The 22,656-nt window shown below is 34.8% G+C and overlaps 1 protein-coding gene and 1 long non-coding RNA gene across 5 annotated transcripts in view; both read left to right on the top strand.

The window, feature by feature from the left end:
• LOC127833344 (uncharacterized) overlaps nucleotides 1-22,656 on the top strand; it is a 56,095-nt gene that overhangs the window by 4,475 nt on the left and 28,964 nt on the right. The window contains exons 2-6 of one of the 4 annotated variants that reach the window (XM_052358533.1): nucleotides 588-771; nucleotides 3,010-4,552; nucleotides 5,491-5,521; nucleotides 6,174-6,233; nucleotides 6,487-8,241. The exons of 1 other annotated variant lie outside the window; for it this stretch is intronic. In XM_052358533.1, the coding sequence (XP_052214493.1) occupies nucleotides 4,055-4,552; nucleotides 5,491-5,521; nucleotides 6,174-6,233; nucleotides 6,487-6,920 (1,023 nt within the window). In that variant the 5' untranslated portion in view covers nucleotides 588-771; nucleotides 3,010-4,054 and the 3' untranslated portion in view covers nucleotides 6,921-8,241. Of the gene's footprint in view, nucleotides 1-587; nucleotides 772-3,009; nucleotides 4,553-5,490; nucleotides 5,522-6,173; nucleotides 6,260-6,486; nucleotides 8,242-15,899; nucleotides 16,000-22,656 lie in introns of those variants that run through there. 2 more of the 4 variants (XM_052358534.1, XM_052358530.1) reach the window with 2 other exon arrangements.
• Nucleotides 18,680-21,968, top strand: LOC127833348 (uncharacterized). Its single transcript, XR_008027376.1, has 2 exons — nucleotides 18,680-19,205; nucleotides 20,927-21,968. It is a non-coding gene; the product is annotated as an uncharacterized LOC127833348 (long non-coding RNA).

The raw sequence follows: 22,656 nt of genomic DNA, 5'->3' as shown, positions 1-22,656 counted from the left end.
ATAAAAAACACTACCATCTTAAGAAAAAGTATTCGTAATATTCTTTAGTAAACTCTTTATTTTTAACCAGTAAACTTTTTAAAGTTCAAAAAGCTGAAATTTCGTTCGTTTATTTGAGTTATAAAATGTAAACTGCCGTGAATCAAATGTATACACTACTGTGAATTTGGTACTTGTCTGTAACAGCAAATCTATTTCGTTTAGCTTTGTCTTATTACGTAAACGAGTGCGGTTTATAAACCACATACGCATCGAGACACGTTCTTTAATATCTGGGTCTGTCTTTTGAAACCGCGACTCAACACATACAGATCAGACTCGAATAGCATATGTTCTGAAGAGTATTTGCATAATTCTTCTGCATTTAATGTTTCTCTATGCTCGCAGGCTGATTTTCTTGTTTTTTACGAATGTTCCAGTGGCTCCCATGGTCCTTAATGTGTATTAATATGTGGTGATTGTGTATGCATTGTACGAAATTGGTTACTTGATTGATCAGCGATTGTAAACAAAATTATTCTCCTGGTGATGTTCCTGACTTTTAATTGCTTTTATATATTCTTTCATTTCATTAGTTCCTTTTGCAGGTTTCAAGTGCATCACATTTGTAATTGGTTCACATATTCATACGTATTTCGCATCCGTGGTCTACTCGAAGCACACAGGCTTCCAAACCTCAAAGTTCACAGCTCAAATGTTCGAGACTTCTCTACAACATGACCTAACAATCTGTAATCGCATGAGACCTGAAACCGACGTGCATTGTAGAAGGTAAAGGAAACATGTACTTGAACAATTTTTTGTTGCCCTTATTTTTATTAAAAAAATAGCCACAGATTTTGGTCCTTATGTATATTATTTTATTATATATATATATATAATTTTGTTTCAAGTACCTGTGGTTCACGCCATGCACTTGCGAATATAGTGTCGCCGCTTATTAAGGTCGTTTCCTATATATCGTAAAAAATCTCACGATCTTTCTCGCGTGTTTCAATCAACAAGTATGATTTAACGATCGCCATTTTCGGAATCCTTTAAATTAAATTGTTAAAGCTTAACGACCGAGATTGTTTATAATCGAACTAAACCTTGTTATATACCGATCAAGTTACCATTTCCTGATGGACTAAATATTCATATTGATATATTTAGTATGTACACAGACTACACTAACAAAATATGTAGTGATAAATATTTGCTACAATATGTAGTGATAAATATTTGCTACAACGTTGAATTTCCAATGTTAAAAGACAATTTTCAGTTTTCGATGCGTTTTTGTTTTGTACAAGATCTTTGAATTTTCTTAATCATATCGACCATCTACATGTATAAACAGAAAGTCGAATGCTAAACAATCAATAACAACAACAACAATAACAAAAGTTATTTGAATATAAAATTATTCTGAATATTATGCACCCGTTTTATTAAATCTTCGATTTTCGTTTATCGTTTTTATAGATATTGGAACATTTGGCTATCCGGAAATTTAGTATGTTAAATCATACTCTTAACCTGTTTCATAAGATAGAAGGTAAATCCGACGTATTTCATCCTCTTTGAACCAACCACATTGAAAAAACCGAGGTTCGATTAACGATATTCACCCTTTTCTTTTTCTTTATGAAACCGGATGCAAATCTTACTGTTAATCTCGTTAAGGACCAAAGTTTCCCATGTAGAACCTACTGTTTAAACAAGGTCATAGAATAAACTCGGATCATATCGGATATATGGATACTTAAAGATGTGAATTTGATTTCTGATTGTCTTGTGAATAGATAATACCACATGTAAGTCTCTGGAAACATTCTATATTGGATATCAATTTTTTTTTAAGTAGTATGTAATATATAATGTTCATGTATTTATTAAATTCCACCATAACAACTTAAATGCAACTATAAAAATATCGTACTGATGTAAACGATAAAATTCACACGATATTCATTTTCAAAAAGCGAAACTGATTTTGAAAATAAAGCATATTTAATCATGTCAACGCAATATACCATGATGTTTATATTATTGAAGTGGTACATACTGCAGCAGTATTGGAAGGCTCACTATTCATTTTGATATGTGTCATTTCAAGTTCGTTTCTGTTGATTCTTATATTCTTTATATTTCTATAGTGACCAATGTCATTCAAGAAGGGATAAACAACACCGAGTCAAATGTGACAATTAAACATAAGATATACTTTTCTTTACCTCATGATGTTTACAAAGCATTATTTAATAATCACCACGCATACATCTTAGGCGTCATATTTACAGAAAATAAAATATGTAAAACACTTGAAAGCTGAGATTTAGGCTACTTTAGGTTATCGTAACTGCACTTCGCTTTCAGAAAATGTCTCAAAAGTATCATTTTAAGTCCACGCAATTCACGAGTGAAAAACAAACAAACATACAGGTTATTTAACCACTTAGATACGGATTTTCACGCAATTGGACTCCCATAGAAAGTTATATTTAATTAAAGACCTTTCTTTATAGATTCAAGTTTTAAGGCTTCATATCCAAACCTTGTAACTCGCAGGCTGTTCTGGTTTTATGCTGTTTGCACATAGCCATTTTTACTTTGCTTCCAAGTGGGAAAGGGTTAAGAAAACATTAAGGACACACATATAAATAATGTTACCAGAAATAGTGATGCATCGGTGTATCACGTGTTAAGTAGAAATGGCATTCAATAACTCTGAAAATTATTCTGAAAATGAGATAACCATTTCTTTGAATCTGTCAACTCAACTAATGGCTTTTGAAATGTTTATAACTTTCCTTTTCAAATTATCAAAACGACACGCACTATCACATAGATTTGAGTACTATATCCAGATAAAAATCCGCTTACCATTCTTAAATGAAATATATTGAGATATGAACAAAAAGAACTACCAACACGTTTTTACAACTAGTAATTATATAAAGGCAGCTATAAATGTTTTCAAAATCAATTTTAAAACGTATTTATTTTGTTTAAATTATTTTTCAGATTGGTGTGAGGTTTGATAATATATCGTTAAACACTTACGGTGAACGAATAAAACAGGTTGTTCAGAAAGTGTTCAACAACGGCTTCAATTCGCCTTAATACGCTTGAGTTTTGTCAATACACTCTCTGATTTGTTTGCAATATGAGCTTTATGACGCTTTCTTGAACAAATTCCCATATCTATATAAGTTGACTGAAAACATTTATTACAACTTGTGTCCACCAACTGCAAGGATCGTCACTCCAAGCACGACGCTTAATAATTTATATGTTGGGGTAATACAAGCAAAGGCTTTCAACGCGATCAAACGACCTCGATTTGAAAGCGATGTATCCGAGGCGTCAGGCATGTCGACACAAACACAGCAGACATTCATGTCCGGATCGTCATTTGATAACAACACTGTTTTCAATCTGAGACAAAACAGTGATAACTCCGACACTAACATCACAGCGAAAAATAATTCGGTCATACCAGAAATACCGAGTAATTTTAATTTTAACGTTCGTAAAAGAGAAAGAATTACTGTTACAAAAAGAGGATCCGCTCAAAGAGTATCGTTTAGTATTGACGACGGTGATTTAGACAATGAAGAGATGAACGGGCTTTGCGGACCATGTGGCAACGGTGGTAGAATATATCAATATCAGCACACAAGACCGTTTTCCAGACCGAGGCGTTTCTCTGAGAACAATGAGAATACAATTAATTATACCGGCTACAATTCACCAATGCACCACAGTGTAAGTATGCCATACACACAACATACGATCGACTGCGAGTGTTCATCGTGCTATGAAAGGAAACATAACATTGGTAGAGATCTTCTGCCCAACAATGGTGCAGCACCAACGTACCGAAAGTCACCCAGCGTACGATCATTACCAGATATCCAAACCGGAATTCCCCTTCTATATCCAGTTGAAAACCACAGGCAAATGTCGGAAACTCCGTTGGACTGATTCGTTACTGTGAATGAGACGGGTGGTGAGAAATACATACATCAAGTGTTGAAAATTCCAAGTCAGTACAACCCAAAGAGTCATGATTTTAGAGAACTGGAGACTATATACAGCGGCCAAACGCCGTCCACGACACGAAAATAGACAGTTGCCTCAAAGACCAGGCATTGATCAGACTGTCCAAATCTACAGTGACCCAAGTAATGAAATGGTGAAAAGTAAAAGTTGTCAACCTCTCATAGACTCGCAAGTCTCAAGCAAGCACTCATCTGAATCCAGCAGGTCTGACAAATGCTTTATCTGTAACAAGGTCGCAGTCCTCATTATCCTCAACGTTGTCTTGATCTTAGATAACCTGTCCGCTGTGCCTGTCTACTTAAGTGTTGGAGGTCAAATCGTATCGGAACAGGGGCCAACGGCTATGCTAGTCCAACAACAGCCACCACAAATTAACAAAACTTGCGTCAGCTGCAGCGTCCTTAACGAGTTTTCTGATCACGGGAAGCTTGGAATGGAAAAGGGAACAGACGACCTGTGTTGTCTGAAGGCTGATACCAGTTTGGTGGAATTCATCATCAAGGTAAGTTTCTTTAAAATGGCAGATATATGGATGACTCGGCTCCTGCAGGTACAAAATTGAGAAAAGCGTTTGTACAATCGATTATATATATGAGTATGTGTAATATACACATTATTATTTTATGTGTTCACACGTTATCGGCCAGCGCTTCCAGAAGTAGACGTCTGGGTGTAAATTACGACCCAAAACGGCAACAGTACGTCCATTTTACAAAAAGCGGATTGCTTATTCAACGATAATCAGCTTGTATGATGTTTTCTAATTCACAGCACGAACAAACGTCAAACTAAATCTGTTTATTTACTGTGTTTATTCCGCTCACGAGCTACTGTATGCAACGAAATTGTAAGCAAGTGGCCAATTTTGATTTTTGTTTAAATAATCTTTTTTAAAGATGTCAATGTTCTCTGAGCTACAACGTTTTTTGTTTTTTTAATCAATACGCAGACGCTTTTCATGATGCTAATAATTTGACATACGTGTTAGGAATTATTTTCGCGCGCTTTTATTGAGACAAGGGATCAACATTTGAGCACTATTTATAAGTAGCTTACATCCGTTGGAGCCTCGTTAAGATTAAAATTCGCAAGCGTTTAATGTTACTCTTATATTTTCATTTTGCTAATCTTTACTCAAATTGATCACTCAACTTTCTATTTAAACAGGACGACGATGATAATATTTTTAAATACGCCTATGTGTAACTTGACTTTGGAAATATTTTAATCGTATGTACACATAAAATATGCTAGTGTACAATGTCAAATAACTCTTATCATCATGCAAGTATGTTCTTATCGATACACTATTTTGCTTTTAAACGAACATTTTCAAAAGTGCATGACTTTTCTTTGAAAGCTTTCCCTACAAGTTTGCAAAACAATAAATAATCAAATTAATTTCGTGTTTAATGGACACATATTATTGGTATGTTTTAGATGAGAGTGGCCTCGCCAACTTATACTGAAGGTATAAACCCATGTATTGTATTAGTAAGCTGCTCACCCAACTACGTTGAAAGTCATAAGGCCATTAATTAGTTTTAGTATCAATATTTGCAACAAAACAATTCAGTTCTTGACTATTCTGAGGAACGAAACTATTAGAGGTGTAGAATTTTCGAAGGCTAGATGCGATGCTTGGTCAAACGCATACTTTTTTAAACTTTATTTTAAACAGAGAACATTAGTTAAATTAGTTATATTTGGTTATGTTTAAAATGCATATGCATGCGTTGTTTTGCCTTTTTTTCAAAAAATATTTTGTAAGACTGTTTATAATCGTCTGTCCAGGATACGTGTTGTTGGTGGATTATCGTTTCATACACTTCATCGTATGTTTTCAATTAATGGACTACCTCTTGCAAAAACTTAATAAGACATGCTTTCCAAAAAGAAATTTTGGTTAGACGTTGAAACAATAAAATGTAATGCGTAAGTCAAACTATCAAAGTGAGTACTTCAAGTGTTCATTTAGCATAGCTTGTGTTAACTGGCAGTCTTGATTGGCAAATAATACATTTTTTCTTATTCAAAACTTAAATATACTTACATGAGAGAAATAAATCGGCAAAAATGTTGTTGTGTATGTATGAACAACATAACACTCGTTTTCTTTGTAGCTGAAGATGAGGAGATATATCACGCTCGTCCAATTCTTCAACTCGAGTCAATGGGCTTAGGTATAAACGTGCTCCTTTATGAACACGTATGAACACATTTTAAGCTATTAAACTTGATTTAATTTTTGTTCAAATATCATTTCTGAAAATTTTGCTTAAAAAGATGTTTTGAATGTTCTTTAAAATAATGAACATTTTCATGTAAATGCTTAAGATTTGTTTTCATTTTATCAAGGATGATTTCGAAATCTCGTTCGTACCAGTTAGAAACATTGTCAGAAAGTTTCTTAATACGGTACATTTCTCTATCAAGGTGGAGACAATAACAACAGGACAATAACCTGGAGTCATAACCATGGTCTCATTCGAAGCGGCTTGGCGTTAAAAGACAACCACAAAATTGAGTTTAAAACGACTGGATTCTATTTTATTTCAACGGAACTCGCTTACAAGCCCTATAGTACAGGGATTCTTCAGGTTGGGTTCACTGTCTTTGGCAATCAAAATAAAGATAACTCTAAAGACATATCATTGCGTTCCAAGAGCGAGACGCTGAGGAACCAACTGAATGATAGCAGATACGTCAGCGAGTGCAACTTCGTGGACTTTTTCACGACCGGGAGCCACCTTTATGTCAAACTTCATAACGTGGAAGGACTTCAAAAAGAGGAATCAACAAATACAGATTTATCAAGATCTCATGCTGCTTCCATTTTAAACTTCCAAACGCGAAGATGGCGTAATTAATGTTTTTGCTTATATTCCTTGAACCACATGCCTGTTGTGCCTTGAGTGAGGTGGTGCTACCGGAAATAAAGACAATGTTTTGTTGAAAATGGTCTTACAACATATTGACTGAATTAATATAGCGGAATTCAACACATGGGTAACGCTTCGTAAAACGTGTGTCTCAAACAGATTGAAGATGTATTTCCGAACGATAGTCGACACAAGACTCTGTGTCATTTAGTCGACAAAGAATATGTGCCATATTAGTCGACACAAGACTCTGATCCATTTTAGTCATTACACGACTCTGTGCCATCTATATGATGGGTACGGGTAAACACTTGATCGCCCTTGAACTTTGTGTTAAACATTGGATCGCAAATACGGAACACGTGTGAAAAAATGAAACTAGTAAGTGTTAAAGTGTTTGCAGATTTTATCAGGTGGCCCATGGGTTTCGTTCGACTTTCCGGTCAACATTGAGATTAAGTTGTTCTTATAAAATGGAAGCTTTACTATATACCGTATGTACTTGGCAATGTATTAACTCGTTAAGTGAAAAATATATATATATACTTGATAGTACACTGAATAAGCAGGGTTCTCGCTGGAATAAATATTTTGGGGGTTTTTGTTAAAAATAGTCCCTTCTGAAACGTACAATGCAAGATGTGTTTAAAGGACTCGACGAATGTACACCGATTAGACTTGTAAATTTCGAAAGCATCTAGAAGAAGATGTATCGATGAATAATTACATACCAATATCTACATGAATACATACTAGTCATATGTGTACTTATATCTGGTATATTTCAAAGTTTCAGTTGAAAGGATGGTTTAGTTATGTTGATGTAATGTTGATGTTATGTTGATGTAATGTTGATGTAATGTTGATGTAATGTTGATGCAATGTTGATGTAATGTTTATGAAAGCAATTAATTTTTCATTTTGCTTATGCAAACTGCGATGAGCCAACGTTACGAAATGTTCGTAATAATTTTCTTGCTTACAGTTACTAAAAACGAACGAATAATTTGTACTAATCAATTTATTCATATTTTGTTTTTGTTCTATTTGCTCAAACGTACATGCAAACGTTAACAACTTGAGCGCTTAAACACTCACCATGAGTCCGTTGCAATGTGTGTAAACGTTCCGATCTCGTAAAGAAGTGTCAACTACATGTATGCGATAAATGTGTTTTGTTAGTCAAAAATCAAGTCAAGAAGTCAAGAAGTTAGTGTCGTAAATGGGCTGTTTAAACCTTGTTGAAACACACCTGATAGTCATCATAACTAATATAATAAATTATTTTTTATCTTTACGCAACAATGATGTAGACATTCTTTTTCAACTTTTTTGGTATATATATATATATATATATATATATATATATATATATATATATATATATATATATATATATATATATTGGTATGTATAGCTTAGCGGACCTGTTCAATATACCGTGATAACTGCAGGATGCATGAAATGATGTTCATTTGATTCACGAATGTCACTAGACAGATCTGCACCATATAGACTGGTTATGAAACAAAGGCTCTTAATAAATAGTTTCTTAATGTTTGGCAATTCAATGAACAATACACTACATTAATTGCTAACTCATGTACAATAACATAAAAGTTGTTGCAGCGTATGTTAAAGCCCATCTCTGCCCATATTCCTTTTTTACAAGATATACAATGATACGTTGAATATCAACGACAAGCATAATAGGTTTTGTGGTCGCTCAGCGGTCAGGAGGACCCAGATTGGACCCGACTCATGGCGGGGTTGATGCATTTTCGTTATCATCTTCTTAAGCATATAGTACGGTCTCTATCAAATAAAAAAGACTCGAGGCTGTATCAAGGAATATAGGGCTTTTGAAGCAATCGTGCTAGCATATTGTGAACCTACAACAACACGATTGATTTCATTACATTATTGTATTAATAGTGTCGTTTAGACATACATTCAATAACTAGTTTGTTAATCGAACATCGTGACTCTTGTTGAAATCTTTTCAGTTTGTTTTATTTTGCTATGTTATGTTATTTTTTATTTTCTAATAATTAAGCAAGGTGATTTGGTTGTTTGTTTTTTAGATGATCTCATGTATTGTATCAGGCGGTGTATTTTTGGTGACAATTTTGTATTATCGTGCTTAACAAAGAATAATGATCCCGTTTGTAAATCGCAGATATGTTTATTATTTACACTTATACACTAACATAAATATGTTTTGTTAATCTTTCGAAGTTTTTAATTTTTTGATCAACCTGTACTGTTTTGGCCATGAACACATGCGAAGAAATACTAGACGTTGGAACATATATTTTGCGAAAATATAGCACATTTGTATGAAATGAGTCAAAATTACCTTTAAATTTACAAATACAATTTTACTTTATTCTTTCAATATATATCTATTCACACATATTACTGGTTAAAACATACTCATAAATATGAATTTATTAGTAAGCCTTATGATCAGAAGAAATACCCCCCCCCCCCCTTGAAATAAGATACATTTCATGCCAAAGTTTGCAGTTGTAATACAAGATATCAACTTCAATCAATGTTCCCTGACGTTTATTACGTAGTTTTGCTACTTTTGCTATATTGAACATTGAAAACAGAACCATTTTATTAATACGAACGCTATACACACTATTTTTTATGGAGGGCATATAGCGATCGCACTGTCCGTCTGTCCGTCCGTCTGTCTGTCCGTCTGTCCGTCACACTTTGCGTTTAGGTTTCGAAAAATGCTCATAACTATTATGTCGTCTCAGATGTAACATTCATATTTGGTATGCATTTGTATATAGACAAGGCCTCTCTATACGCACACACATTTTGACTCCTTTGACCTTGGGTGTGCACTCTTTCTTTTTTTTATTTCCCCCAGTCAATATTTGGGAACATATTGTCTTTGCCCTGTCAGTTTGTTGGTTTGTTAATGTGTTGGTTTGTTGGTTTGTTGTTTTGCGTCAAACTTTAACATTGGCAATAACTTTTGCAATATTGAAGATAGCAACTTGATATTTGGCATGCATGTGTATCTCATGAAGTTGCACATTTTGAGTTTGAAAGGTCACTGTCAAGGTCATCCTTCAAGGTCAATAGTCAAATATATGGGGGAGAACATAGTGTTCCACAAACACATCTTGTTAGATACTACTACTTTACTTAAGTTGAAATTTTAATGTGTATTATTTTGCTGGTTTAATTTTATTTGCAAAAGATAACTGTTTATTCGTCTATAGCAAATGTTAAATATAATTTGCTAAGCTAGAATTGGTGCTTGTTAAAAGATATGTATGTTACATAAAACAAAAATAAGTATTGAAGAGTGTTTGTATTTACTTTGGACTCAAGATTGACCTAAATTGAAGACCTTGAAAGATTATATAAAATTTCTATATTTATACTTCTCAAATTGTATACAGCCTTTACCTTCAACCGAAACAAATATTAAAAACACATTGCTGTTCTACCATATCCACAGTGAAAACTAAATATTAAACACGATTATGAATCATATCAGAGTAACTTAACACCGTTCGTTAGACATAATTTTACAGTATAAATATGCTTGCCGGTTTAATGTTTTGCGATTTACTTTGTCATGTCTTTTGCGTGGGTCATTTATGGCAGTCGAGGGGGTATTCTCCTTCCTGGAAAGAAGCACTGTCAAGACTCCACAACTGGCTCGAGTCCAAGCAGGGACCTTAAATATCAAAAACCTTGACTTCATACATATATGTGCATTTGTTTCGTTGATTTTTTACCTACACAGGATTTTTGTCGTTGGTATTGCTGTTGAAAGTAGAGACACTGTACAAGCGAAATTCTACTAAATGTTTACGAATATTTGAGCCGTGCTCTGTGAAAAGGGGTTAGCCTGTCCGGAATGCATACGCTAATCTGGGACGACACTTTCCGCCTTAACTTGATTTATGCTAAGAATGGACTTTCTTGAAACAAAAAATATCATAAAAACGGAAAGTGTCGCCCCTGATTAGCCTTAACTGGGACGACACTTTACGCACATGCATTAAACCCCTTTTTCACAGAGTGCGGCTCATTTAGGTTTTAACGTTTTTTAAATGCAAATCCGTGTTATTTACATCTTGCGATTCTTAAGCGAAGATAAATTAAGATCTACAGAAAATGTGCATGCCGCACAAGCTGCAGAATGCATAACGTTCTCGTGATTGATGTTTAAATACAAGCTGCAGAATGCATAACGTTCTAGTGATTGATGTTTAAATACAAACTGCAGAATGCATAACGTTCTCGTGATTGATGTTTAAATACAAGCTGCAGAATGCATAACGTTCTCGTGATTGATGTTTAAATACGCACAAGCTGCAGAATGCATAGCGTTCTCGTGATTGATGTTGAAATACGCAATAATAGGTTTCTATGTCAGATATGAACTAACCAACGCATTACTTTTTGCAATTGTTGCACGCTTCACCTCGTTTCGGCATTCCGGAGCCAGCCAGAATTATTATATTTAGATTTTTTGAAAATGGTACACTCATATGCACTAAGGTTACTCCGTGTGTATTTCGCGCGGGAAATAGTATGTTAATGCATACGTTTCACGGGCTTTACCGTTACATGATACTGCTTGTAGTATAAAAAGATATGGAGGTGTTCATACAGTACAATGTCAACAAAATAAGAAACTGTTTTATTAAACGGATGTGTCATCGGGTCGTTTTGATTTTCACGACCGACAGTGTCAAATTAAAATAACTACAGTAGCTCGAAATAGAAGATGTACTTATCACATGATCTTAAGTAATAATATCATGCCATTGAAAGCATGAGCACAAACACCAGCACAGATGTAAGACAATACACGTGTTACAGGCAAACATTGTTTAATTAAGTTATCTGATTTCGATTGATCGTAGATTTATAGTAGTAGAATAATGTCAAGATGGACAAATCTTCTTGTAACGATTTCTGTATCGTGAGTTTTATATGATTAAAGGGAGATTATACGATTTTGTCAAATATTTATGAATTTATATAAAATGTGTGAAAAACCGGGTGGGAGGATTGATATGGTGAGACGACGCCCTGCGACCAGGATATTAGCCGAGCTCTGTAAAAAAGGGTTGAATGCATGTGCGTTAATTGTCGTCCCAGATTAGACTGTGCAGTGGGCACAGGCTAATCAGGAACGACACTTTCCGCCTAAACTTGATTTTTACTAAGAAGAGACTTTCGTGAAACGAAAAATATCATACAAGCGTAAAGTGTCGTCGTCCATGATAAGCCTGTACGGACTGTACATGTTTATCTGGGACGACACTTTACGTACATGCATTCAACCCCTTTTTCATTGAGCACAGCCCATTATGTATATCTATTTGTAATTGTACTAAAATTATAAACACCGATTTATTGAAGTTCATGGAGTTTATAATAATTGTGTACTTTGCAACAAAGTAAAGAAAAAATAGATTGTAATTTTCGTTAAATTCAGATTATATATTTTCAAGCAAACCATATACTAAAGAACAAGTATACTAACAATATCAATGAATGTGTGAATATGAAGGTGATATAATTTGTGTTGATGTTATTGTGGTTTTATGCCCACTTTGTCGAAAGTACGAAACTTTCATAATCGATAAATCATATAGGTTTTTATTCATTTTCTTCTAAAAAGAACGTCTGGACTTTAAGTAAGTTTTATTTACCGGGAGGACAAAAGGGCATGGCGCATTACATTCAAAAAGGGCATTTTAACGCGCAGTTTAGGCAAAAAAGGACAAAGCCTTCCGTAAATACCTGGTATTGGGAGAAATAGTTAATCGCATCAGAGGCAGTTGAGACGAAAATATACAAATTTAAACAAGCACATATAATGGTAATTGATGTATTTTAAGTTAAATAATAAACACCTCGATGAAAATCTGAAGTATGTGCAACTTTCAGTCTGATACCATGTCAGTGAAGATCGATCTGATAAATTGCACTGTCGTGATCGTGTACTTTGTTAACCCAGTGTCCTCGATTATTGCCTGTTTTGGCGATGCAGATAATTTTCGCGCACTATTAGATGTCACGATGACTTTGCAAAGTTTCATATCTGTTTATATCTGAACTGATTTTTTAATAACTATTTATCATAGTTCATATAGTAAATTGAAATTAATATGCAACCCCGCAAAGAGAAAAAAGACTGGATATTTAATCAAGAACATTTATATTTAAAGATTTACACTAAGCACCATTCTGCAAGCCGTATAGCACGAACATTTAAGCCTCGTTCTGGGAAAACTGGGCTAAATGCATGCCTAGATTATCATCTCATATTAGCCTGTGATATCCGCGCAGGCTAATAAGTGACGATAATTTCCGCTTTTATAGAATTGTTGCGATTGATTATTTGTCAGAAAATTAACCCATTTATTTCTAGTGGACTCTCACAGCCTTCTAAATTGGTTCACTTTATTTTCAAAATTAGGGATGTCTAGTATATTTATTTCTATATTTAGAATATTTCTTACAGAAATTTTCCTTTAAGCAAACAGCGCAGACCTAGATGAGACGCCGCATCATGCGACGTCTCATCTGGGTCTACGCTGTTTTGCAAAACCTTTTTGTAGACGCTAGGCATAAATGGGTTAAGCTTCTAAATCATCATCATAGTTGGTTTCATGAGAGACCAAACCATTGTAAATAACTAAGACTCAACTGTAATGCCTTGACACAGAATAGTGCTGTGCGCTTTTGAAACTGCGAGCTGCATATACTTCTGAATGAAATTAGGGTGTTTTCCAATGACCTTAGTTCTGATAAATGCAAGACGTTGGTTATCTTGCAAGCATTAAAACTATTATACAATATCCGTACTTTCGCAAGTTTTGGCATGAAACCACAATAACTAATAATAAGATTACTTTGACTAAACTTAACTAAGTCACTGATTAAAAAATAAGTCTTAATACGCCTCGTTCTGAGATAACTTGGCATACAACATTATATATGTGTACAGTTTCGTCCCTGGCATACAACATTATATATGTGTACAGTGTCGTCCCAGATAAGCCTGTGCAGTTTACTCAGACAAATCTCGGACGACACTTACCGATCTCGGACAACACTTACCGCCTAAAATGATTTTTCACTAAGAAGACAATTCGTTTAAATGACAAATTATATAGAGCTGAAAGTGTCGTCACTTTATACACATGCATTAAGCCCAGTTTTCCCTGAGCGAAGCGCATACATAACTGTTTACCCTTTAAAAACACTCGAACTTTGTAGGTGAGATCAAATACCCGTATCTTTGAAGAACATGCGTTATTTGTCAGAATAACGCCAAGTGATTGTATAGGAAAACGTATTACGGTATTTCAATTTAGAATCTGCTATCAAAATGGGGAAATAATATGTTATTATACGTCATAGAATGATGATTTAATGCAGAAAGTATTCGATTCCTGTTATTCTTTTTACGTCATGCGTTTTAATTGAAGCTTCAAAACAAATTACATAATTATTTTAACCCGCATTGTTAATTATACCGTAAGCTATCAATCATAAATACAATATTTGGCAAGAGACATATCAGTTGTAAACCATTTTGCTACCAACCGTTTATTTAAGTACTACATTTACATCCATGATGTCATGCGAAAAAAATGTAATCAAAACTAATAAACATAAAATACATGTTATCCAATCAAAACGTTGTAAATAATATGTTTGAATCAGATTGGTGGTCATAAATTTAAGCGACCATGACCCTGTTTGCGCTTACGACTGATTACAATTGACTGTTAGTAAACAAACAGGGCACGCCACACTTTGATCTTAATCTTTTTTCCCGATCATTAACCTTCATTATGTAACGGATAGTTAAAGCATTTATCACGTGGGTTACCATAAATCTAAGTATAGTGCTGAGTCGACAAAATAATAATTGTGAAATAAATACCCTTTTGAAAAACATCATAAAATACGTGTTAATTGTTTTTGTTCTGTATTTTATCACGTCATATTGACACTTTTGAAAAATTACCCTTTTTAAAAACAATTTAAAAAAATTTGAAAACTACAACTTTCTCCAGTCATACGGAATTTCCGCCACAAGCGTCTCTTCTTTACAAAATCGGACTATGTCCAAGGAAGCAGAAATAAACGGGCGGCTGTAGCTGCAAATGTGACCACCAACCAATGACATTCGTCTAATTAGCACCAAAAGCGATAGAAGTAAAATCAGAATTGGCGATACAATTCGGGTTCACGTTGTTTTTACAACACCTAAGCCGGACACCGTCCGCTTTTGACAAAATGTGTGGCCACCTCCCTTTCGTTACCAGCCATTACAGACTGCACATCACTGCTAACGCCAACAATAGTTTTACTCGATGTTTTTGACTGTCGACAGCATTCGGATTTGCATTGATGGTTTGGCTTTAAAATGTAAAACTGGTTGAGTTTGCCCTTATCTACAGTGTTTACAGATTTGCAAGTTTTGAGTTCGCAGTATTAATTTAATTAAACTTATATATTTAAACAGTTTATACGTTATAAACTACTTTCTATGAAACCGAAAGGGGGGTCATAAATTAGGCGCTTTGTCCGCATAACTCTCTTCTAATTTAAGGTTTTGTCAATTTGTCAGCGTTAACAAACGAATTACACCGATAATTGTGTCTTCCGTCCGTCCTTCCTTCCGTATGTTCCGTGGATTGTTTCTGCGCGTAATTTAAACATGTATCATCAAATGTTATTACACCTTACATGCCCATATTGTCAGGTCGATTCGTTCGCATGCTTTTATTTCATTTTCAATTTCCCTGAACAATGAAATTGATAAGTTTCCGAAAACGGTATATACAGTTATCACATGTATGTCAAAATATGTAAAGAATTCCCCTTCTGATACCAATTTACTACCCGGCTAAACTTTATCCAAAATATCTGCATGTTAAAGCGCACTGTAGATAAAATCTTTCGAGTTAAAATACGCCGTTGTATCATAACGTACGACTTAACTGTTGTGTGCAAATTTTCATTAGGATATATTTGTTTGGCTTCCGGAATCGATGTATGTATATTTAGCCACTTGCAATCTTTGTTTTCCCATCATTTTCACTGTTTACATTTGCGTTTCTATTAGTAAACTTGCAATGTAAAATATCGGTGATATACGATCTCAATTTGCAAACTAGAGTTTTTTGTGCAATAGTTGCGAACGCTAGTGTAGAAATAAAAGTAAGGTGGTGTTATCTTTTAAACATTAATGTTGGAATGGTTTAACTTTAAATTGTTTTTTTTTTCCCATTGCATTTTCTTACAAAAAACACAAACTTTCTAACCTTAACGATCACAGTATTGTGAGCAGTGTTTTGCTACGCATGTATTAAGTTAATGCTTTAAAAGTAAATGAATGTGCTCATAGTTTAACCCATTCATGCCCAGTGGACTCTCCCATCCTTCAAAATTGGATCAATTTATTTCCAAAATTAGGGATGTCTGGTATATTTATTTCTATATTTAGAATATTTCTTACAGAATTTCGTTTAAGCAAACAGTGTAGACCCTGATGAGACGCCGCATTATGCGGCGTCTCATCTGGGTCTACGCTGTTTGCAATGTCCTTTTTTCAGGACGCTAGGCATAAATGGGTTAACAAGCTTGATAGTTGAACATTGATTTCTTTCTTTGTCGATTGAAAACTCAACGATGGTATTTTAAGGATTTATGTTTAATGTAATGAGTAAAAAGCCTGTTTAAATGAATAAATATAAATAAAGATCGCTCAAAAAATTGCGATTGCTATTATTATGCTATTATGATTAACACATGTGTATTACACCGTCAAATTTCTACTACAGTACTTGAATTTCATTTTGATTTGAGTGCTTAACGAACCGATAACTATTATCACAATTCATCCTCATCTTGTATGATTAAAGTGCAATATCCATTATTGTGTCAATTTCGGCGCAAAATGTTTCGTTTTTATAGGAAATACTCTGAAGACGCCGCATTTCTTCAAACGGTTAAGAAATCAAACGACCGCAATAAATCAGAATATTTTGTCTACGGTTTCAAGGCCGCAGCCGTTGTGTGTATATTACTAGTTCGTGTAATTCTATACAAAAATGTCACGTGGGGTTTGCTTTCTCATACACACTTTTACAAACAGATTGTGCGCAAGCGGATTTTTTTTAGGGTGTTTCATTTAACAGAGAGAATGTCCTTGTAGTTGTAAAAATGAACCTGTCATTGACTCAAAATTAATAAATTGTGTTAGAAACATCATAAAATAAGATCGAACTTAAAGGCAGTGCATTTTATGTGAAATAATTATTTTTAAAATATTATATAGCTCTAATTGTAAATTATTTTTAGTATGACGTGTAGAATTCGTGTAGATTTTAAACAACTTTTGCATAACAACTAGTTTTAGTAATTTAAATTAAAATCACAGTGAGATAGATAATAAAAATAAATGAAGATTCGAATTTGAAGTCGCAACTAATTGTGCAATTTCTTTGCGAAAAACATGCTTGACTTTTTGAGACTATAAGTTGTTATACGTTGATTAACAACGCGATTTTGTTTTTTCTTTTACATAAAGCTTGGAGTACGATCCTAGAATAATAAACTAATTTTATATTTGATGCTCAATACTTAATACTGACTAGTTTTGATGCGTTTGACTTCAATCATTAGGACATAAGCCCGAGATGTTTGAAGCCACCCATCGGGGCGACAGAGCTTTTTTTATTGACCGATTTCTATGATGGAAACATTATTTCCGATTGTATAAAAAATGATAACTATATTTCACAATCATGTGCTCAGTTCGGTGACTTCTCTCTGCTTAGTTCACGAGAATGTATGTAATGTTATGGTCATTGCCTATATGAAGATCTCCATGTAAATTTTTGTAGTAAAGAACATTAACGAATTATGAAAACGTTTATTTCGCTGAGAATTCTGGGTACTTACAACGTGAATAACAAAGTTCTGCGAATCCAAAGATCCATTTATGTGTATACCGCGATGTCAAAAAATTAGAAAGAAGTTCCTAGCATTGTTAAAACGATCGTTATTCTCACTAAAATTAACATAAATCTTAAACATACATAGCACAAAACGGTATATAATGTCGTAACACTATTTCAGACGAACATTTGTAATAATCAAAAGCTTGTTATGTAACGGACAACTATAGCTTATAATTAATGCGACACGCGGTGAACATTAGAAACTATTAGAGCCTCGCTCTGTGAAAACTTGTTTAATGCATGTGCGTTAAATGTCGTCCAAGATTATACTGTGAAGTCCGAACAGGCTCATCCGGGACGTCACTTTCTGCTTTTATGATATTTTTCGTTCAAAGAAAGTCTCTTCTTAGCAAAAATCTAGTTTATGCGGCAAGTGTCGTCCCTGATTAGCCTGTGCGGACTGCATAGGCTAATCTCGGACGACAATTTACGCACATGCATTAAACCCCCTTTTCACAAAAACGGCTCATGTATTTATAGAAGACCTGACCTAAATATTCTCCGAATAGGCGCACTGTTTTTTTCACAACGTGTGGCATCTCATGTTTCAAGACCCGCTCAACATGAATGAGTTTTGCATGTGCAAAATCACCACAAAAGCACTGATTTCTATGGAAAGCCAAAGGGGACCCCCGCTAAAATACATATACTTATATAGTAAATATCGGGATTTCCATTTTCCGCGGAACTTTCACTTTCCGTGAAAAACCAAGGCCAGCATAGCCATAAAATACTGCATACAAATCGAAATCTAAAAAGCGCGGAACTTTCATATATTTTCCGTCGGAACAATTATCTTTCAACCCTGTAGAGAATGCGGGCTCAAATAATCGCGCGGAACCTTAATATTATCTACTCTGTACAAATAGTAGTGTATAAAATCGCGCGGACCTAATCCACAAAGCGCGGAACACAAATATCTTCCGCGAAAATTAAGCATTGAATTACTGTACAAATCTCGGGTTGCTATGTAAATTGCGGGTTGCTAATGTAAAATCGCGCGGAAGATTCATTACTCCGCGCGATTTTCAATAGCATTGAATTACTGCACGAAATTCGGGTTGCTATGTGGTTACGCGATAAAATTTGATTGGTTCCGACACCTAGAAAGAACCAATCAAAACTCGCGTCTTATCCAGCATTCATGCAGTCATCATGATGACGGTTGTTTCACATTAACACAAAACCTTTTAAGGGCGAAAGAGTGATCAATTTTGATGACATTAGCGATGAGGTTAGTATTTAACATACATGAATTATGAATTTTAATGCAATTAAAACAGCTCAAAAGTATCGAGTGTTGTTTTCACGGTTTGTCTATATGCAAACGTCTTTGTTAAAACATAAACACCCGCAAAACACGTCGTAATCATATGTCGTCAAATAATGAAATATAGTGTTTGTGTGTAAGAAACATCTTCCCTTAAGCTCAGTTAGAAGAGAGCCAAGTTATTGTTATGGCAGTCGTATGCTCTAGTACAGCACCGTATACATCTTCAATTAAAAAGAAAAAGAACAAGGCTTTACAGGCAATTCATCCCAAAGGCAACTCGTACCTTGGTCAACTCGTACCCATTTTTAGCTCGGCGTTTTCGGAGAAAACCCGAGGTTTTGTCATAGCCAGCTCGTCGTCCGCCGTAGGCGTCGTGCTAAAACCTTAGCATTGGCTCTAAAATCAAAGTGCTCCACCTACAACTTTGAAATTTCATATGTAGATGCACCTTGATGATTTCTACACGCCACACCCATTTTTGGGTCACAAGGTCAAAGTCACTGTGACCTCTAATATAAAACTTTAACATAGGCTCTAAAATCAAAGTGCTTCCACCTACAACTTTGAAACTTCATATGTAGATGCACCTTGATGAGTTCTACATGCCACACCCATTTTTGGGTCATTAGGTCAAAGGCCAAGGTCACTGTGACCTCTACTATAAAACTTTAACATTGGCTCTAAAATAAAGTGCTTCCACCTACAACTTTGAAACTTCCTATGTAGATGCATGTTAATTTGTTCTACACGCCACACCCATTTTGGGGTCACTAGGTCAAGGTCATTGTGACCTCTAAAAAAAAAATCTTACAAGCACCTGTAGCAGAGCGTGGCACCCGTTATGCGGTGCTCTTGTTGTCAACTCGTACCTCATTCAAACTATTCAACTTGTTTCATTTGTCTTATTTTGTCACAATTGTAAAATTCTTGAAAGACCACAAGTGTCAATTTTCATCAACACTTTCGCTGCTTATACATATCTGCAAAAGACAACTTGCGTGAGCAATGCTTAGATAATTTAAGTGGAAACATCAAGAGGAAAATAAAAATTGTCTCTATGAGTTTGACTTATAAGCTAACCATCCTACACCTATTTCTGTATATCGGGCACGGGTTTAGTTTGGGTAGGTACAAGTTGACTAAAAAACAGGTACGAGTTGACCACAGTGGGTAGGTGTTTACCACGGAACAATTTGACCGGCATGCAGAACAAGATTATTGATTATTATATTTAACTGTCACACAAATCTGAAAGATAACACAATGTATTACAAACACAATGACTGTAAAGACATTCTAAACTCTTACAGTTAACATATAACAGGTGTACACATCTGATATACTGACCAAATTAAATAACTCAAGATTCACACCAGATACGACACAGTTTCAAAACTCGACATTTTGTCTGCATGCCACGCCAATTTAGTCCAAAAAATTTGATTTAACCAGTGAATTCTGAGCTATATATCTTAAAGCAGAATGCACATTATGTCTAAAAAGTGTTTTTCGGCTGTTTTTCGGCTAATTTCTGGTATGAACTATCTTCACACAAAGCATCTGGTAAATCTTCAGATAGCAATAGCAGAATGCTAATAATGAGTATAATGTTCTGTATTGTGGAAGAAATACATGTAGTAAAATAATATGATAGTATGAAACATGGTTTTTGTATTTTATAGCTGTAGCAGTGTTCCCAACTTGAACATCATCTTCTGTGTACATATCTGATATCTGAGGCAGAGCCAGCTTGCCCATCTGACCTCTGTTGTGGACAACCGAGTAAGAGCCAGCTTGCATGTCATCTGTTGTGGACATCCGTGTTAGAGCCAGCTTGCACTTCCTCTATTGTGGACATCAGTGTTAGTGCTAGCTTGCATGTCATCTGTTGTGAACATCCGTGTAAGAGCCAGCTTGCACGTCATCTCTTTTGGACATCAGTGTTAGAGCCAGCTTACACATCCTCTGTTGTGGACATCCGTGTAAGTGCTAGCTTGCACGTAATCTGTTGTGGACATCTGTGTTAGAGCCAGCTTGCACGTCATATGTTTAGGACATCAGTCAGAGATAGCTTGCATGTTATTTACTTGTGGACATTAGTCAGAGCCAGCAAGGACAATCTTTGTTGTGGATATCTGTCTTAGAGCTTGCACGTCATCGGTTGTTCACATCCTTGTAATAACCAGCTTGCACATCAACTGATGTGGAAATCTGAGTCAGAGCCAGCTTGCACATCATCCGTTGTGGACATCTCTTTATGATTCTACTCTTTGCTTAGATTGACACTGTGACTTTAGTGTAATATGTTACAACCTTAAGCTATTCCTATTGTTGAATAAAAATATTGTGTCATTAAAATATATTTTGTTGGATAATTTGTATGTTGAGTTGTATTGTTTGGTCATTGCAAAATATCAAGTTATTTTAAGACAAGAAAAAGCTCATCTTTCATCATGTATTTATATTAAAATTCTTGAATGTTAGTGAAGGTACAGTTCATATAATTAAAAGCAATTGTAATATGATTGCTTGTGTTTTATTGCACAGTGAATACCATCTTGTCTTTATGCTGACATATAGAACGGAAAAATAGTAAACTGTCGTTTTTATATGCAATGGGATTGTATATGAAGACTTGTATGTTCAGATGAAAAAATTGCCATAATTTTTCTCTTTATATGTTATTCCTGCTAAATGGTTGATGCAATAAAGTTAAGTCTTTAATGACTTGTGTTTCTTGTAATATTATTTGTAAGCAAATTTGGCTGTAGTATTAGATGCATGCTGAACAAGATACTGTAGATCAACATTATATTGTTTGAGTATGAATAGATAATTCAAGGTGCACAGCCATTAATTTTGCCCTCCACCATCTCCGATTTTGGTTAGACAGTTGCAAGTTACTTGCATTAGTATGAAGTCTTAAAATAACTTAAGTATAATTGCTGTTGTGTTATTATTAACCTTTTCCTGCTCTGAGGAAATTTTAAATTTTCTACATGCAAACATCATAAAACCAGAACAGCCTGCAAGTAACTCACAATCTGTTCAGGTTTTATGCTGTTTGCTGCTCATCAGTATCCATGGGTTGGAAACAAAGCCTTTAAAACTTTAATATAGTAAGAAAGGTCTTAAATTAAATTTATTCTCGAATGTGTCTTAGTGCGTTTTTGAGTGGTACAGGGTTAAATGTCTCATTTTGTTTTTGATTATCTTTGGTTTATTGAACATATATGAGCCTTGCTCTGTGAAAAAGGGGTTTAATGCATGTGCGTTTAGTATCCTCCCTGATTAGCCTGTGCGGTCTGCCCATGCTAATCTGGAGTGCACATGCATTAAACCCCTTTTTCACAGAGCGAGGCTAATATGTATTAGACAGTGCATTCAAATAATACAATTTAAATCTGAATCT

This window comes from Dreissena polymorpha, chromosome 6, assembly GCF_020536995.1.
Source record: "Dreissena polymorpha isolate Duluth1 chromosome 6, UMN_Dpol_1.0, whole genome shotgun sequence".
Taxonomy (NCBI): domain Eukaryota; kingdom Metazoa; phylum Mollusca; class Bivalvia; order Myida; family Dreissenidae; genus Dreissena; species Dreissena polymorpha.
The sequence above is the reverse complement of the archived record's forward strand: the minus strand, read 5'-3'. Positions and strand labels throughout refer to the sequence as shown.